The following is a 16,510-nucleotide window of genomic DNA, read 5'->3' on the forward strand; positions in this document are numbered from 1 at the left end:
TAAATACAGGAAGTAGAAAGAAGAGAGGCTAAAATCAGACCTTCTTGGTAGTTTGCTTTCATTTCAGTGCCTGTTTAGTCGTCTGCCCTCCGATATTACTGAGCCTGAAGTTGGTTTTAAACGTCCTCCCCCTGCTGCCCCTTGAAATATCATCTTCAATACAAAACCAGAGGATGTGGATGTTCTGCTCAGCGATGGAAAGGAATTGCTTTCTTTACCAAGGAACTCTAAAGCCACTGTGAAACAGAAAGTGTCTTAAAGTTTGCTGTAATGATGAAAACATCAGCCCGAGATGAGGGAGCCAGGGATGACTCAGGGTAAGTCCTGAAACTTACATGACTGTTTGTTTCTAACAACTACGTTGCTTTGCTTTTCCCACTTAACAAAGAGCTCTCAGCTGCATTTGCAAGCTGGCCGGGGAGCTCTCAGCTATACATTCACACTGGTGTGGCATGTTCATGCTGTAATTTACAGTATTTCCTTTAGCTAGCGTCTTCAAGCTGAAAACAAACAGCACTACCTTTATTTGACTTGAATCTCAGCTATTTAGGGGAGAATAAGCACAAATTTTGAGCTGCAATTTAGGGAAAGGACAGAAGAGAGATCTGTGCTTTTGGAAACGCTATGAGTCTTTTCTGGGAGGCTTGCTTTATTTCTGCTGAAATGCTGAGTATTGGGTAAGGGCATCCATGCAAGCTGGCAGTCACTCCAGATCTGTGTAATGAAAGTATGCACAAACCGTGTCCGCAGACTCCCAGGAGACTTCAGGTATACTTTTGGTTAGGAAAATATTCCAGGCTTTCCTTGCTCCTGGTGGACAGGTGTTGCAGCTTGCAGGTTCATGCTCCGAGAAAACATAGAGAGGGAGAGAATGGTTTTGATTTGGAGGACAGTCAGCTGCTGGGACTCCAGGATCAGGCTGGAATCTGACCAAAGCTCAGTTATAACTTAAAGCTGATGCCTGAAGCTGAGCATTTCTGTTTCCTGTTTAAAACAATCAGGGGAAAATGACATAGCTGCTGAAAACTTCCATCACCTTCCTTGGAAAAACATGTAATGCCAGATAATAAGAGTGGTTTTTATCTGTCTGATACTCTTAGATAGTCTCTTTCCCATGAGTAAGAGCTCCCAGACATGTCTATGATGGGTGCAGTAGAAGCTGTATAGGTTGAGGGATGTGTTATGTTTGCATTTTCAGTCACTGAGTATGCTGCAAGTCAAACTCAAAAAGGGGGTAAAAATGGTGCTGGCAGGCAGCTATAGCTCCACCATAGCACTGTTCCTAAACACACACATGGAGTGAAGGGGACAGAAGGAAAACCCTGCTTTCATTGCTTTTGACTTCATATTTTTTACTAAGCTGCCAGGAACAGTGTCATTCCTGTTCAAAGGTACAATTACTCAGTTCAAGTTAATGTCAAACACTAAAGGATAAAGATCACGCACACAGCCTTGAGGAAAAAAATAAAAGAAGCCAATCGCAGTAGACTGACAGGAGGAATTCAATAATCCAAAGAATTTACACTTTGCAGATATTCCCTGCATTTGTGATAGCGAAGATGCCACGGACTGAGAAAGTGGAAGATTTATACTGTTTATCTCTTTCTAAGCTTGGTTGAAAGGAGCCACATGCTTGCAAAGATTTGCGGTCAGTTTAGAGCTGCAGAAGAAAATAAGACATAAGCCCTGGACTTGGGCAGTAAATAAGTGATTCCAGGAATGTTGAAGTATGAATGGGCATGGCACATGGGGTTCATAAATAAGTGATAATCTGAATAATTTAACAACATTCCTTTATTTCAGTAACTGATTTTTTTTATCCACCATATTATCTATCTCCCACTCTTAAATAAGAATTTATGTATTTAAAAATTCTGTTTTAGCTCTGTTTATGTGCCACAATATTCCTGAAGATCCTCAAAATTACACTTCAGCTTGCATACTTTGTAGCCTGCAGCACATTACAGAATTACTCCTGACTAATTTTCTGTTATGGTCACATGCAATTGGGCACCGATTTCATGAAGTATGTGTAGACAAAATCAGTAACTTTCGAAAGAAATGGTTGTAGAGGTAAGGCGCTGGTGGAGAATTTGGGCCCAATTTTAAAATTCTGAGCAGAAAACCTGCACGAGCAATTGCTGAGATTGTGCTTTTATCCATCTGGGTCTTCAGGGTGTTAATTAAAGGTGAAAGCTTTCTTACGTGCACAGAACTATGACAGTGCAAATTGTTACAGAACTATCTTGGCAATTTGGAAGCTATCCATGTATCTATTCCTTGTAATGATTGACAGAGTTCATGTTACTTGTAGCAAATCAATAGGGAAGTTCTGCTGACTTACACCTCTGAAATGGCCGTAAGACGGGAGAAATCTATGTCCAAAACTAAAAGCTCCACAGGGATGAGTGTGGGGAGGAGGGTAACTAAGGGTAACTAACAAAAATCAGTCTTAGTGAATTCTTCCAAAACTGGTTGGTGAGGTTACAACCACTTATCCTGACCTAGAGTCGAGCTAACTTAGCTAGGAACATTAATAAGTGATGAGATCACAAAACATCTGGAGAAATGTGAGCTGATTGAGCCTGGTGGCTATGGTTTTATGAAAAGGTATATGCCTCCATTCCAACATCTGGTAAATGCATGGAGGAGATGATGAGAAGAGCAGATAGGAGCTGAGACAGATGTCACCTGCAGTGTGCAAATATAATAGTCTTTCAGGATAGTGGCTGGTTCAGGCCATTGGAATGAGTTACAGTGGTTCTCACTTTCTGGGTGACCAGGCTAGCTAATGAAGCAATGATTGTACATCTCTTCTGCAACATGTCTACCGTCACAATTGACAGTGATTTCATGCAATTTATGTAGAATAAAGAAATGAAGAACTGGAGGAGTCTGAGAATTGAACCTCTCATATTGGTTCACGGAGGACTGTTTTGATTATCTAATCTGATCTCCTGTGAAGAGGAGACCAGAGAACAGTTCTGGTAAGCACTCTGTCAAAACCATCATTTATCCTGGAATGGGATCTTGTAGATAACTTGTTGGCCAAAAAATGTCACCTATCAAGTATCTCTCCTGCAAGATTACACACCTTGCTCTGTAGTGATGTAAATAAATCTAATGCCAACACTTACAGATAAAACAATGGAAAAAAAAACCAAACAAAAAACCCATAAGTTTTCTCTAGAACTGTCCTATGAGAAGAACTATAAACTAACCTGATTTGAACTAGTGGACAAGTTCCGTTGGCCCTAGGAGGTCTGGGGCACAATGCAAAGTGCTGCTTAAAGAAAACATCGACCTGGAATGTGTGAGACGCAGTGTTTAGGTGGGGTTGGCAGCTGGGAACAAATCAGTATTATCAAATCACTCTGCTGTCTGTCAAGCTCTGATAAAGGAGGAAATTTTCCATTCCCAGAGGATGATGCTACTCAGGAAGGAAATGGCTATGTGTTGCACCAGGATCAGGAAATTACTGCAAACATACAAAGAAAGGGGTGCTCCCTAAAGACACATGAGTTTGATGCCTTCAGAGAATGGATTTGAAATCCCCTGGAATTTATTTGACAGAGAATCATGTTTGCTCACTCGTCTTGTGATCACCACCAACCTTAGCGACTGCTTGAGCATTTGTGCAACAGTGTGCTGGCGCAAAAGACAACTGTCCTTTCTCTTGCTAGGGCACAGACCATGCTGGAAATACTGACCTTGAGTGGGGAACTCCTCATCACTGCAGACAGTCCCATATCAGTGTTCATAGAATGCAGACACAAACATAAACAGCCTTCTGTTCATCTCCTTTCCTTTCCACTACAATTTCAGCTAAAGATAGTTTCTCACTTCCTGTCCCAAGTGGGTATGCACAGTTTTGCATTGCTGGCTTTCCAACCTAGAGGCAGTATGGTCCATAAAATGCACATGAGTGCATGCACCTGTCTCTCTTTCTCTGTGTACTGATACTCACCTTGATCAGTGTGTCCCAGAGAGTAGCTCTGAGGGTTGCTTGGCACAAATTTGGGTTCACTTCAACCTTTACCACACCATATGTATATAGCTGACTTATCTAAGAGAGGATTTATTTTGCCTATTTATTCATCCATGAACATGATGAATATGACCTTTTATGAGGTCAGCAACATAGGCTTGTGAGACTCAGAAGGATCTCTAACATGAACTAAAAAAAAAAAAGACAATGGAAAGCAAATAATTAAAATGAATCTATTAGAAAAAGAAGCTGCATCAAGATTCACTTCTTGGAGCTTTAATTGCTTTCCTGCTTAGATTGCTACAGAGCACAGAAACTTAAGTGAGTTAGTGAAACTAGTCCAACATACTGTCCATCACAAACATTTAGCCATTTTGGAAGAGAGAAGGCTTTTTTCATTTGGGAATAGAAATAAATATTTCTTTGGAGGGGTAACTAGAAAGAAAAGGCAGCTGTTCAGAATAACTGACCAAATTCTGACCACAAGAACTGTGACAGAATCCACAGATGGATCTGTGAGAAGAGGGTAGGTATTGCCATCAAAGGTGACTAAAAGCTGTGCAGTGTCCCCAAAGTCTCATCAGACTTTCCTAACTATATGTTTGAAGCGTACATGCTGCAAAGACTTTAGATTTGCCTTCAGAGAATAACTACAGATGAAAACTGAGAAGAACGGGTGAAGACTGTTTTACTGTAGAAGAGTAGCTTTAAGAAGACTATCAAGAACCAGTGGAAGTAGTTAATGCAAAGTCATGCTTAAAAGCCAATTCTTGCAGCTCTAGAGGGACATCTCAGGGCTTTAGATCACTCAGTTGTCTTTAATTCAACTTCTGTCCACCCCACCCAATGCACACACACATGCTTTGTAGGGTTCAAAGGAGCTCCCATGACCTCTCACAGCTGGCTGTGGTCCCTACAGAGTCACTTTTCTGTAACCAAACACAAAATCCACCTGCCTCTTCCTTCAACTTCTCCACCCCTGGGATTCCAGCTGGCTGGGCCTTCACACCGGAGCTGACCCCTAAGGAGGTGGGATTACAGATGGATTTCTACCCAGGGGTGATGCAGCCGTTTGCCACAGGGTGTTTTGCAGCAGTGAAACAGTTTGAGGTAAGGGCTGCAGTCAGCAGTGAGCATGTCCTAATCCTTACAGGGAACTAGGGATGCTATTGCAATGCAGATAAGTAGACTGCTGAGCATTTGGTGCTTATTTTCAATAATCATCCAACAATTCAAGACTTCCTTGCTGATTTTACCTCTCTTTATCACAGTTGTCCCATCCCATTCTCCCTGTTGTTGGCAATCCATACAGCACAAGCGTGCATGTGGCTGTATTTGAACTGTGTGCTGGTGTCAGTCCAGAGCAACTCCAACAGAGAAGAGCTGAGACAGAAATCCGTCTCAGGCTGAGGGGTGCTTGCTTTTCAGAGGGACAAGGCAAGCTTTCAGCTAGTGTTTTTGACTGTGAAGTTTGTGTGTGTGTATGCGTGTATGAGTTCAGGATAAATAGGACTGCAAAGCAGCTGTGGTTAAGTAAGCAGCGTTATTTAAGCTCTGCAAGTATAATAGAGCAACAGGCATCACCCAATATGGTAAATACTGTAGCTACAAGCCTTTCCTCTGACTGTTTTGTACCTCTCTGAGCTACCCAACATAATTCTACCCACTTTCACAAATGGGATCCCTCAGTCAGAATATCTTGCCAGAGTGGGGATGCTAAGGTATTGCTTCCCTTGGGGTTTCAGCTGCAAGAAGTTTGGAGTGCCTTAGCTCCTCTTTGCCTGCACCCAAAATAGTATAAATCTTTTTTGCAAGTGAGGATGATTACTTGAGCAGCAAAGGATTAGCAGATGTGAACACTGCATAGCTGGTTCTGTTAGTCACATTTTCCTAAATAGTTATTCTATTAGATGTACGCGAGCCAGGGAATGCTAAAGAATGTAGCTCTTTTCAAACAGATGAATGTATGCATACACATTGCAGTGTGCCTTTCCCAAACTTTCCATCACCATTCAGCTGAACAGGGAGTGTATTTATGTCTGAGTAAAGGATTTCTGCTTTCTGCGTTACTGATATCTTTAAAATGGGCAAAATATTTTCACTAATTGTAATGACAATGTAAGATTAACATAAAGCACTTGTATGTATAAAGAGAGTTTATGCTGTACAAACTGGGTGTTTCCTAGATGTTAATCCTCTCAGCAACCATTCAAAGATAGATATTCACTACAGCTACTGAAGGAAGGGAAACTGAGGCATGAGCTGATTTAGTCACTCTGTAGCCCAGTTCCCTGGATTCTTGTTAAGCATTTAACCCCTGGCCTTTCCCCAGACCATCCTTTATGTTTTGGGGTAAGGCCAGAAGCAGAATCCAATTCTCAGGAAGCCTTTTCTTTTTGGTGGGTGTTTTCTGCTGGGTTAGGACTCTGAACCAATATCCTTGCCTCTCAATATGAGGCAAGTGGAGCAACAAAAGTGAAGTGATGGGAATATGTCCAAGTGGGGTCAGGGGACTGCACCTTCAGCAATGTCCTGCCATTACCCTGGGTTTGGAGGAACATGAAACCATGCCCTCAGAGTTGTTCTCTGAGTCAGGACTGCAATTCTGGCTCAGATCTGGTCCTGCAAGGGTTCAGGCTGCTGGTATTTGCTCTCTAATTCCTCGGGGTCTGTGGGGCAATGTTACTTCTGGTGGGGTTGAAAGACCTGTCTTGCTACTTGAAATAATCCCCTGACCACGTTAATTGGTACTTTCTACTTGCTTTTGCAAGAATAAGGAATTACTGGGGAATTTCAAGTGTTTTGTTAAAAACAACAATATACATTCAGCTTTTTGGATGCTGGGGAAACCTTGCCAAATGTAGGGAATCTGCATGGCTCAGGTACCCTCCTCCTGTGGTCCTCTGGAGAAAGGCAACTTTTGGCAGAACAAGAAGCAGTCACTGCCCCTCATGAGCTGGGTTAAGTTGTGTGCTGCTTGGGAAACTTCACCAAGGAAACGGAGACCAAAAAATAGCAGTGCCGGGAGACTGACAGTTCTGCTGGCTACCTGCAACACTGATCTGCAAATTGCTAGCAGACTTGCAGGCGAAAGAAGGTTGTCCCACATATTTGGCTAAATGACAGCCTGGGACCTGGCCCAACCTTTCATCTTGCTTGCCAAGAATTCTTTTCTCTCTTCTCTCTTTCCTTTGTTTTCCCTTGAGTTCTCTCCAAGGAACCTGTCACTCACAGTGCTCCATGCTAAATAACAGACACCTTGCAAAGCTCAGAGCTTCTCCTGCTGAATCAGCAGACAAGAAAGAGGTTGGCTTTGGATTCCTTTGCTCCCTGTCCAGAGGACAAACATGTAACATAGGGCATTTTGAGGAGTTCTGTACTGAACTCCCATCCTAATACTTTCTCTGACAAGATACTTTTTGACTGGATCTTGTTGCTAACCTCTCCAGATGAAAGGCAGGGAGCTGGTCAGAGAGCTGTGCCTAGCACAAGGACCCACACCCCTCATGTCAGACATGAATGGCAGCTGGGAGGGGAGAGCGGCCACAGCATGGATGTTTTGAAGAGGACATAATTACCGCAACAGTCTTTAACTGCTGTGAAGGCATGTCTTGGTCATGGTCTATTTACGTCTCAGCCCTGATGGTCAAGTGACTGTAAACACTGTTAGAACAAGTTTGAGGTCCTGTCAATGACTTAACTGGGACTGTGGGAGCTGATAAGACTTCCTTACTGCCTGGCAGGTTTTGTAGTCACATGCTGAGCTCCAAGCTGCCTCAGAGACAGCTGGCAGTGTCTGACACCTGCTCCAGCAAGTCCTAATAGTCCCAGGTTTCCCATCAGCACATGATAATGAGGGCCATGCCCATCTGCAGGCACATCACTCAGCTTAGCCCAGCAAACCAGAACTCCCATCTTTGCACAAGGACACCAGCATCTCTCACCACCTTTCTACACTCCTGAAATATCCCAACAAGCTGTTTTCTTCTTTATCTTTTTCCTTTGGGGAAACCAATCTCTAATTTCACCTCAGCATGAATGCAGGCAGAGATCCTGTCAGATCACAAAGCAAGAAATAAATACTATTTTCCAGTGCCTAATCAAAATTAAACATGTGGAGTAAGAAAGTGCTGGAGTAAGGATAAGTGATGATAAAGAGTATGTCCATAGATTTAGACTTTTGTTTTACAAACAGCACCAGGTGTTTAAATGCATTCACATTGATGCTGGAAGGAAATATTAACCAAAATATGAATATTTGTGTTCAGGTGACTGATTGACTGGTTTGAAGCCCTTTAACTCAACAAGAAGAGCACCAGCCTCACACCTCTGGAGGCCTTTGCTCTGCTCCTTGAAATGATGAAAATTCAGTGGATTTATTTCCCTCGATGAAATGGCCATTGCCAGTTGCAAATTATGACTGAGATGAACATTTGCAGGTCTTTCCTAGGAGGAGGGGAAGACTGCTCAAATGTCTCATATGTCTACACTAAATCCACTCACAAGATGAGGAAAGCCGTTGCTTTTATAACTATCTTACAGCATTTATAATATTGTATAACTTTTAATATTTTGACTAGAGGTTTTTTTTCTCTCTGACTAGTCATGCAACTTTTTTTTATATGTAGCGTTTGAAACAGAAGGGTTTTATGTAAGCCATGTTACAATATATTCTTCATGAAGTCTCCTTTGTTTTCCATTTCCCTTTCCCCTCTTTGAATGCAATACGAAGAAAACATTCCCAGGGTTTTTGTTCCCCTCTTCCTTCTTGGCTTGATGAGCTGGGAAAGAGCGAGGTGAAACTTCCATCAATAGCCAAGGCCCTGCAGCCAAAGAGGGGGTTCTTGAAGCTTCCAGCACATCTGAAAGGCATGGAAAAAATTCACCTGTCCAGGTGGTGTCTTAGCTGGGCCCTTCTGACACCAAAGAGTGGAAAAGGTTGCTGATTTTATTTTAATCTTACATCTTAGGGAATCATTTCTTCCAATCATTTATTTCTATTTATTTCTGCGCCTCTCAAACCTTTCCAGGGAAGTTAAAGCAGAATTCTCCAGCAATTACTTTCCTTAGAAAACTTGCTTTCTTTGGCTTCTTTGGCCTTGGCAGAAATGTTTTCTGGCTAGGCCTGCATTTCAGAAGTTCACTTCTTTGCAGCAAAAGTGCCTTGCAGAACCACAAATTATCCTTCATTCTTCAGGTTTGCTGATACGATGAAATTCCTAAGAGAATTATTTGGGTTTGAAACAGGCAAAAGACAAATAACCCAAGAGTTCTGATTACAAATACAGGGGAGAAGAACTTATCTTTAAGACAGCCACTGTCTGCTGTTATTAAGGAGAAGGCCAGTAAACCTTGTACAAGGGTAATTTGCTAAGGCTGGAATGTGTGTTTTTACTGAAGAGAAAGACAGTTGATAAGATATTTTGAGACAAGTTTTTGAATGCAAAAGTTTGTGTGTGCAAGGTTACATAAAGCAAACAGTAAAATTAGCGAGTGAAGTACAAGGCATGTTACATCAGTAGAATATGTCTGCCCAAGCTCCCGGTGATGCTCACATGCACCATATGCCGTCTGTGTTCATTTCTACATTCTTGAATGCAGGAAACAGCTGGGCTGAGGAAAATAAGGGTTTTGAAAGGCCTCTTCCTTTAGGGAATTTTTATGCTTGCATTTATCTTGTTCCTGCCCACATCATGGCTGTCAGTGAGGGACTGCTGGTTTGCTAGTAGAGCTGAGCTGGGTACTGGCGGTTATGTGAACTCATTCACCTTTTGTTTGGCTTTCTTGTGAACATGCAGTTCCTTCTGATATACACGCATACCTTCATAATCTGTGTTTGCAATGGAGAGGCAGACCTAAGGACTTAGGAAACATAGCAAAACCAGTAACTTAACAAGCATTTATGGACACCTCCCTCCTCGTTATAAGGCTCCAGCAAAACAAGGCTGTTGATGGAGCCAAACCAGAGGCCCTGACAGGGATATTGCCACTGTTTTGTTGTGGCTGCATGTACCTGATAGTTTGATACATCTATTACTTCCACCTGTACATCAGTGGTTACGCTGCTCACCCATGAAGCACAGCAGTACTTCCTCACTTTTGTGAATACTTCTGTTGATTTCTGTGCCCAGTGGTTTAACATCAAGTGAGCTCTTCCACACCTGATCCCTCTGTGCCCACCAGCAGAGCTCTCAGACAAGCTAGGACTTGCTCCTCTTGAGTCCAGGTGATATCCAGCTGGAGGATGGGGGATGCCTGCAGTCTGTGTGTGCTGGCCTTCACAGAGGTGAGCAGCTGGGAAATCCCTGGTGAGTAATGAAGAGTTTACATAAGTGAGCCTTTAATTGCAAGGTGCAAACCTTCACTGCTGAACTTGAGGGTGTTAGTATCAGAAAAAGAAGTAAGTGGGAAACAGAGATGATTGCTGAACTTTGAGGGGGTTTACCACATCTTTCACCTTTTGGCAGCTGGAATAGCTGCTGCTGTGGCTATTAAGCAAGGCTCTTTGTGGGCTGAGTGGGGAGGTTGGGATATGCAGGGCATCAGCTTTGGATCAGAGACCAAACAAATGAAGAGTGGACATAAAAGCCGGAGTGGAAACAAGGAGAGCAGTCAGCAAGAGGAAGTGCTCTGCCAACCACAGGCTGTCCGCAGACCACAGTTTGAGAAGCACTGCTTCCTGAGCTACACAGGCAATACCAAGGTGGACTGGTGACATGGTGCTCTGCAAGGTATAGAGCAAAGCCTCTTCACAGGACACATTGAGCATCTTGTCACTTCCATTATCCAATTTTTAGAACTATGCAATGCAGGAACCTCCTGTCATTTGCTTACCTGCCTACATCTTTTCTTCATCTATTGCCAACCTAATAGGAATTATTATTATTATTTTTTTTTTTTTTAACTGGAGAGTGGCAGTCAGCTCAGGAACTTTCCTCTCTCACTGCTTTTTGGCCGTTTCATTGTGTTGTGCATTTTTTTTCTGTTTGTTTGTTTGACATGTGCCTGGTCTTCTGGTTCTTTTATGAAAAAAATGTTAGTAAAGTCTGAATGTCAGCATTTAGTGGATAAGATTAGTTATTGTGCTGTGGGACTTTCCATGGGTCTCTTTTTGGCCCTCTCATTTTCTCAGTACTCTGTTTTGTGACAAAATATCTCAAGAAGTTCTACATTGTATCCTGACCTCCATTCTGTCAGCTTTTGGGAAGTAGGTAAAAAATTAAGCAAGGTCACCTAGGCTAGGCCCATAAATTAAACAAACTAAATGAATCTCTCTCCTCCATTTTGGGTTACTTTGATCTAAAATCACAGAAGCAAAGATTGGCTGCCTTATGAGAATGAAGGGAAGGCACTGATAAATGACCACATCTAAGATAGAAGTAAAATAAAGATTTATGTCTGTTATCTTGAGCACTGCATAATTTTCCTCCCTCCTCAGTAAACTGAAAGTAGCAGCACACGAATTCACAATTGTCAGAATAAGGAATATTAATGATTCTATTTAACCAAGTAATATTAAACCAAGAAAGAGTAGCAGTGTACGTAGCATGGGTCTAGCTAAGGAAAACCTTAATGCACTTTCTTGCTGCTTCTAACTGACTATTCCTTCTCTGATGGGCTAGGTTCAGAACTTCATACCTTTTTCAGAATGAAGGAGACTATGAAATAAAGGAATACAATAATCTGTTTCTATCACCAGTGGTGCAGAGCTCTGTAACTGAGTCCAGCTGGGTTGGCTATGACACACGGTATAAAATGGGTCTGTGAGTTTTCTCTCAGTATTTTTAGTTGTGTAATCTCAGCACCATCATCTGATACTTTCCATGAAGTTTCCTGCTCCCAGCTCTCTCTTTCAGCCACAGGAATTACCAGTGCTGTCTATCTGCTTCCACCATGCCTGGTGTGTTTGCTTCAGGAAATTCCTCCTTCAGCTCCTGTGTTCCTTGCAAAGAGTGTTGCTGCACTTGCAGTTTCCACATAAGTGAATGTATTCCATACATCTGCATGGATGGAAACTGTGACCTAGCTCATCTGACAGCTCTCACTGCTATTGCACACAGCTGTGCCTTGCAGCTGCCCCTGGGCAGTGCAGAGTGACCAGGCCTACACAGTGCAGCCAGGAAGACTTCGGTGCCAGAAGCATCAGCAACTTTCTCTGAAGTCCTTTGCAAAGGCATGCGCAGATCTGCATGATATTTGGTGAAATGTATCCCCTTGCAATTCTGATGATTTCTAGGATTATTCAGCTGGCAAGTGTGGTTCTTAATTTCTAAAACAATGAGCCATGATGGTGTCATCATTTCAGTGCATAGTCACTGTGCAGTAATTCAAATCACCATTGTCATTATGATTACTTAGAACCTAGCAACCTGATTCCTTCTGCCAAACTGAGGCAGGTGTGTGCATATAATCACTGTGCAATTAATTGATCTGTGTTGCCAATCTGTATGCAGCACACAGTTTCCTGTGTCCCAGCTGAGTTCATTTTGCAGAGTGGCTACAAGATTTCAAAATACTTGCAGTAAGAATTCAGAAAAGGAGTGAAAAGTGGGCAGCACTAGGGTCAGCTTTACATCATCTGTAACAGAAGCCAGCACCTTTCTCAGTCTAAGGGTTTACTGGGAAGGTAGGAGAAGAAAGAGGGAGTTAGCCACAAACTGTGTTATTTCTTGAAACTGTGAGCCTAGAAATAATCCGACGAGTGAAATCTGAGTGAGAGAAATAAGCAAAAGCTGGCTGCTCACTGCAACAGCCCCACAAATCCCTTCAGTTGGCAGCACAGCAAGAACCTGGGAGCTGCCCATGCTCCCTCTTCTCTCTGCAGCTAGCAGAACTACCACAGAGCCAGATTAAATTGGTGGATTAAGCACTCCCACAGCCTGGCATCTGGATCTTTGTGACAGCTGTACCCGGGAAAGAAGTCTGGTGCTGTAACTGCATCAACTGGTGTGTCTGGGGTCACAGCATTACAGCTGAAAAAGGTCTGTTCAGTCACTCACTCCCATTTCTTAATCAGCACAGGATTTGGCTCTACAGAGTGTTTGCTAGTGCTCTAAGCATGGTTTTAAGAGACCTGGGCAATGCATTTCTCTCTTCCTTCTCTTGGGAACTTATCCATCATTTGTTTTAACTCGCTGTCAGGAAGCATCTAGCCCGACATTTCTCTGTTTTAATGACTCCATTAATTACTCCTTTTACTTTCCCTTTTGTTACAGCCTCCATTTTGGTGGGATGTTCCTGCACAGGTATCACAGCCTGCATCCTTTGCTGGGCTGGATTCTGAAGGCCAGATTCCCCCCTAAAAAGGACTCTCCTCCCTGAGAGTCCCCAGAAGGCCGAGTTCCTGTTCTGCCAAAAAGCCTCATCCACCATCTTTAATTATCTGCACTGAAAATCTCCAAACTCAAACCATGCAATGTATTAACACAAATATTTTCTGACCATTCAACTTTCTTTCTATATGTTGAGTCTGGAATGATTTTGTTTTTCATCTGTTCTCTAACACTTAGATGATGAGCCCTATGTGCAGCCTCAGGTCTGTTGTTCTGGCTGCCAAGACCATGCTGGTGCTGTGAGCAGGACCCCAACGAGTCCATGCACTTGATAGGGGTGTGGGTGCCTCTGCCCACATCAGGGCTGGGTTTTCCCACGGGGAAGGCCATGTGTGAGCTCATGTCCAGGTCTGAGCTGCTCTGGGTTATTACACAGCCTCTGCTGTGACCCTCAGTTCCCACCAGATGATGGTATTCCTGAGTATTGGTGCTTTGCTGGTCCTTTTCCATTACATGATTAAAGGGTAATGAAGTTCAGCATCACTAGAGCTGGTGCAATGCATGTCATCTCCTGCTGACATAGCAGGGCATTACCAGCACCAGCTTCCTTCTGCCCTGGGTTTCACAGATCATTGGCATGATCAGCTTCACAATTGGGTGACTAATATAGGGAGCAGCTTTCTATAACAAATTTATGGAGCATTTCTCTATATCTCACCTTTGTTTTCCTTCAGCTTGTTACTTCTTACCCATTACCAAGTATGAATGCCATCTAACATGCTTATTTTGTATGGTTACTTAATATTTCCTTTAGTTTGTACTGTAAGAAAAGAAAAGCAAGAGGCAAAACAAGTTTCCTTCTGAAAGCTCTCCTCCTTTTACTGCTTGCTCAGATTATACTGTTTAAAATCATGATCTATCATATATAAAGGAAATTTCCTCACCTATTTGACGTTGGTTTTGGGATTTAAAGGCTATTTTTATAAAAAGTATATTTTGGGATAAGCATGCTGTGGTACACTGAGCCTTTGAAGGAACTCTTTCAGTAGTTCAAGTCTGACCTCATTAAAAAAAAAAAAAAAAAAAAAAGGAACATGAATAAGTCTTGAAATAACAGCAAATCAAAAGTGAGAGTCCTGCTCTTTCCAGCTCTTGCATATAAGCAGCAAAATTGGCGCAGAAAACATGTTACTATGTGTATATTTTCTCCATTTTCTTTACTTTCAAAATCAATTAATTACATAAATGATGAGCCTATATGCATGAATCTGCCTCATCTAGCCGAAATCTTAAGACCAGACCTGACAGTAGTTCTGCTGACTGCAGTGATAAGCACATGTATAAATACTTTGTGGAAATCTGTGTTAGAAATCAGCATTTTATGTCATTTTGCCATTAAACCATAGGGACTGAAAACTGAATTAACTCCTTGCCTCTCTGTTCAGAACAGAAACCTAAAGCACAGGACATCCCACATCTTTAATATTCTCAACAGTGAAATTTCAGTATTCTTATGTCTTGCACATAGCTGAGAATAAGTGGCAGGGACACATCCATCTCTGTGGCCACCAGCCGTTCTGACCAGCACAGCCTCAGCAATGCGAGCAGGGAGCGCTTGCTGCTGATTCAATGAGATAGAATCTTGGTCTGCCTTTTTGCAGATTACCTGAAGGCAGCCTGGCTGTGAGCAGAGCAGGGCTGCCAGAAAGCGAGAGCTGCCGGTACCTTGCTCAGACGAGGCATGCAGATGAGCTGAAACCCACAGATCGCAGCAGAAAGCGCTCTGCAAGCCTGTGGTCTGAAAGGCAGCTTGCATCACTAGCTTGAGGCCGTATTCATTAAGACGGGCTTATCTGTCTGTTGGGGCTGTCTGCCGCGTGCCCAGTCTGCGTCTATCAAAACGAGACATCTTTTGTCTGATGCCCCCCAAGGAGCTCTCTGGATGTTAAGTGCCCTGTGCGTATTTGTGTGGTATCTGTGTGTTTATGTTTGTAGTCATTTCTCCCCCAGAGTTTTCCATCTGCAATTCTTCTTTTACAAGGGTCTCCCTTTCTCTGTTCCAGCCCCAGCAGCGATACCAGCGAAGAGGGGAAAGAGACACATCTCAGTCAGGCTACTTCCCTACGAAACTGCCTCTCGCTGTCAGGAGTCAGCATCCTTGATAAACTTATCAAGACCTGCCCTGTCTGGCTTCAGCTGAACATGAACCAGGAAAGAGCTGCGGCGATTCTTGGCAACGAAGCAGCAGGGGTAAGTCCAAAGTGGTTTCATTTCAGATGACCACATTTCCTGCCCCTGGAGGAGCTGGTTAGGGGAGCAGTGCTCTTTTTCATGTGGAAGCAGAAATATTTAGCAATTTACACTCTCTGTTTCCACTACCTTTTGATGCTTTAACCACTCACAGTATCACAAGATCAACTTAGTGCCGTTAGGGAGCAAGAAATTATGCTTCCTTTTATTTACTTGGCATCTCCATGAAACCACATGCTATCCTGTTCACCATAAAACTAGGCACCCATGCCTGGCTTTTCCTAGATTCACTTCTCTGCAGACATCCTCTCCTCTGGCCTTAACCCACAGATCTGCTTACATTTTATTTCTAGATAGAAATGTTAAGAATAAATGGTTTACATTAAGAAAGAAGGAAAGAAAAAGAAAGAAAGAAAGAAAGGAAGAAAGAAAGAAAGGAAGGAAGAAAGGAAGGGAGGGATGGAGGAGGGGGGCGGGAGGAGGGAGGAAAGGAAGAGTCTTACTTTGCAAAAGGGAAAGCTTCCCAGTCAAGACTGAATGAGGATTGAGGAAAGCCATAAAGATCTCCAAGATCTTGAGATTTTTGGAGTGGATGTTGGCCTGGCACAGAGTGGGTAGAAAGAAGTGTTCTTCACTAACCTCTGTTCCCAGAATTAATCCCACTAGAATTAACTGTGGAAGGAGTGCAAGAGGACTGTGACTGCTCAGTTGTAGCTCAGACTCAGGGAAGTAGAGAGAAGGAACAGGAAGAGCTGCCTTTGCTTGTGTGTGAAGCTATCAGGAATGCAGGAGGTCTTTAAGGGGTGTAGTGGATGGGAGTATCAGCAAGCAAGCAGTTAGGAATCATGCTGGAAGGTTTGTATCTACAGTTTCAAGGTACAAGCTATTCTAATAATCTGCTCCCTGCAAGGAATAGGCTGCCCCTCATTCTCTTCTTTGGGCTGAACAAACCAAGGGAACTCAGGTGTTCTTCATGTACATCTTGCCCTCCAGACCTTTT

General features: G+C 42.9%; 1 protein-coding gene across 1 annotated transcript in view; it reads left to right on the plus strand.

Annotated features, from left to right (window-relative positions):
* Positions 1 to 270: 270 nt before the first annotated feature.
* Positions 271 to 16,510, plus strand: part of RIN3 (Ras and Rab interactor 3) — a gene marked incomplete at both ends in the record, with an annotated part of 54,233 nt that continues 37,993 nt past the window's right edge. Inside the window, 2 exons of the mRNA XM_079537920.1 lie at positions 271 to 317; positions 15,324 to 15,510. Of these exons, the coding sequence (XP_079394046.1) occupies positions 271 to 317; positions 15,324 to 15,510 (234 nt within the window). The remainder of the gene's footprint in view (positions 318 to 15,323; positions 15,511 to 16,510) is intronic.

This window comes from Tetrao urogallus, assembly GCF_951394365.1.
Source record: "Tetrao urogallus genome assembly, chromosome: 6".
NCBI classification, from domain to species: domain Eukaryota; kingdom Metazoa; phylum Chordata; class Aves; order Galliformes; family Phasianidae; genus Tetrao; species Tetrao urogallus.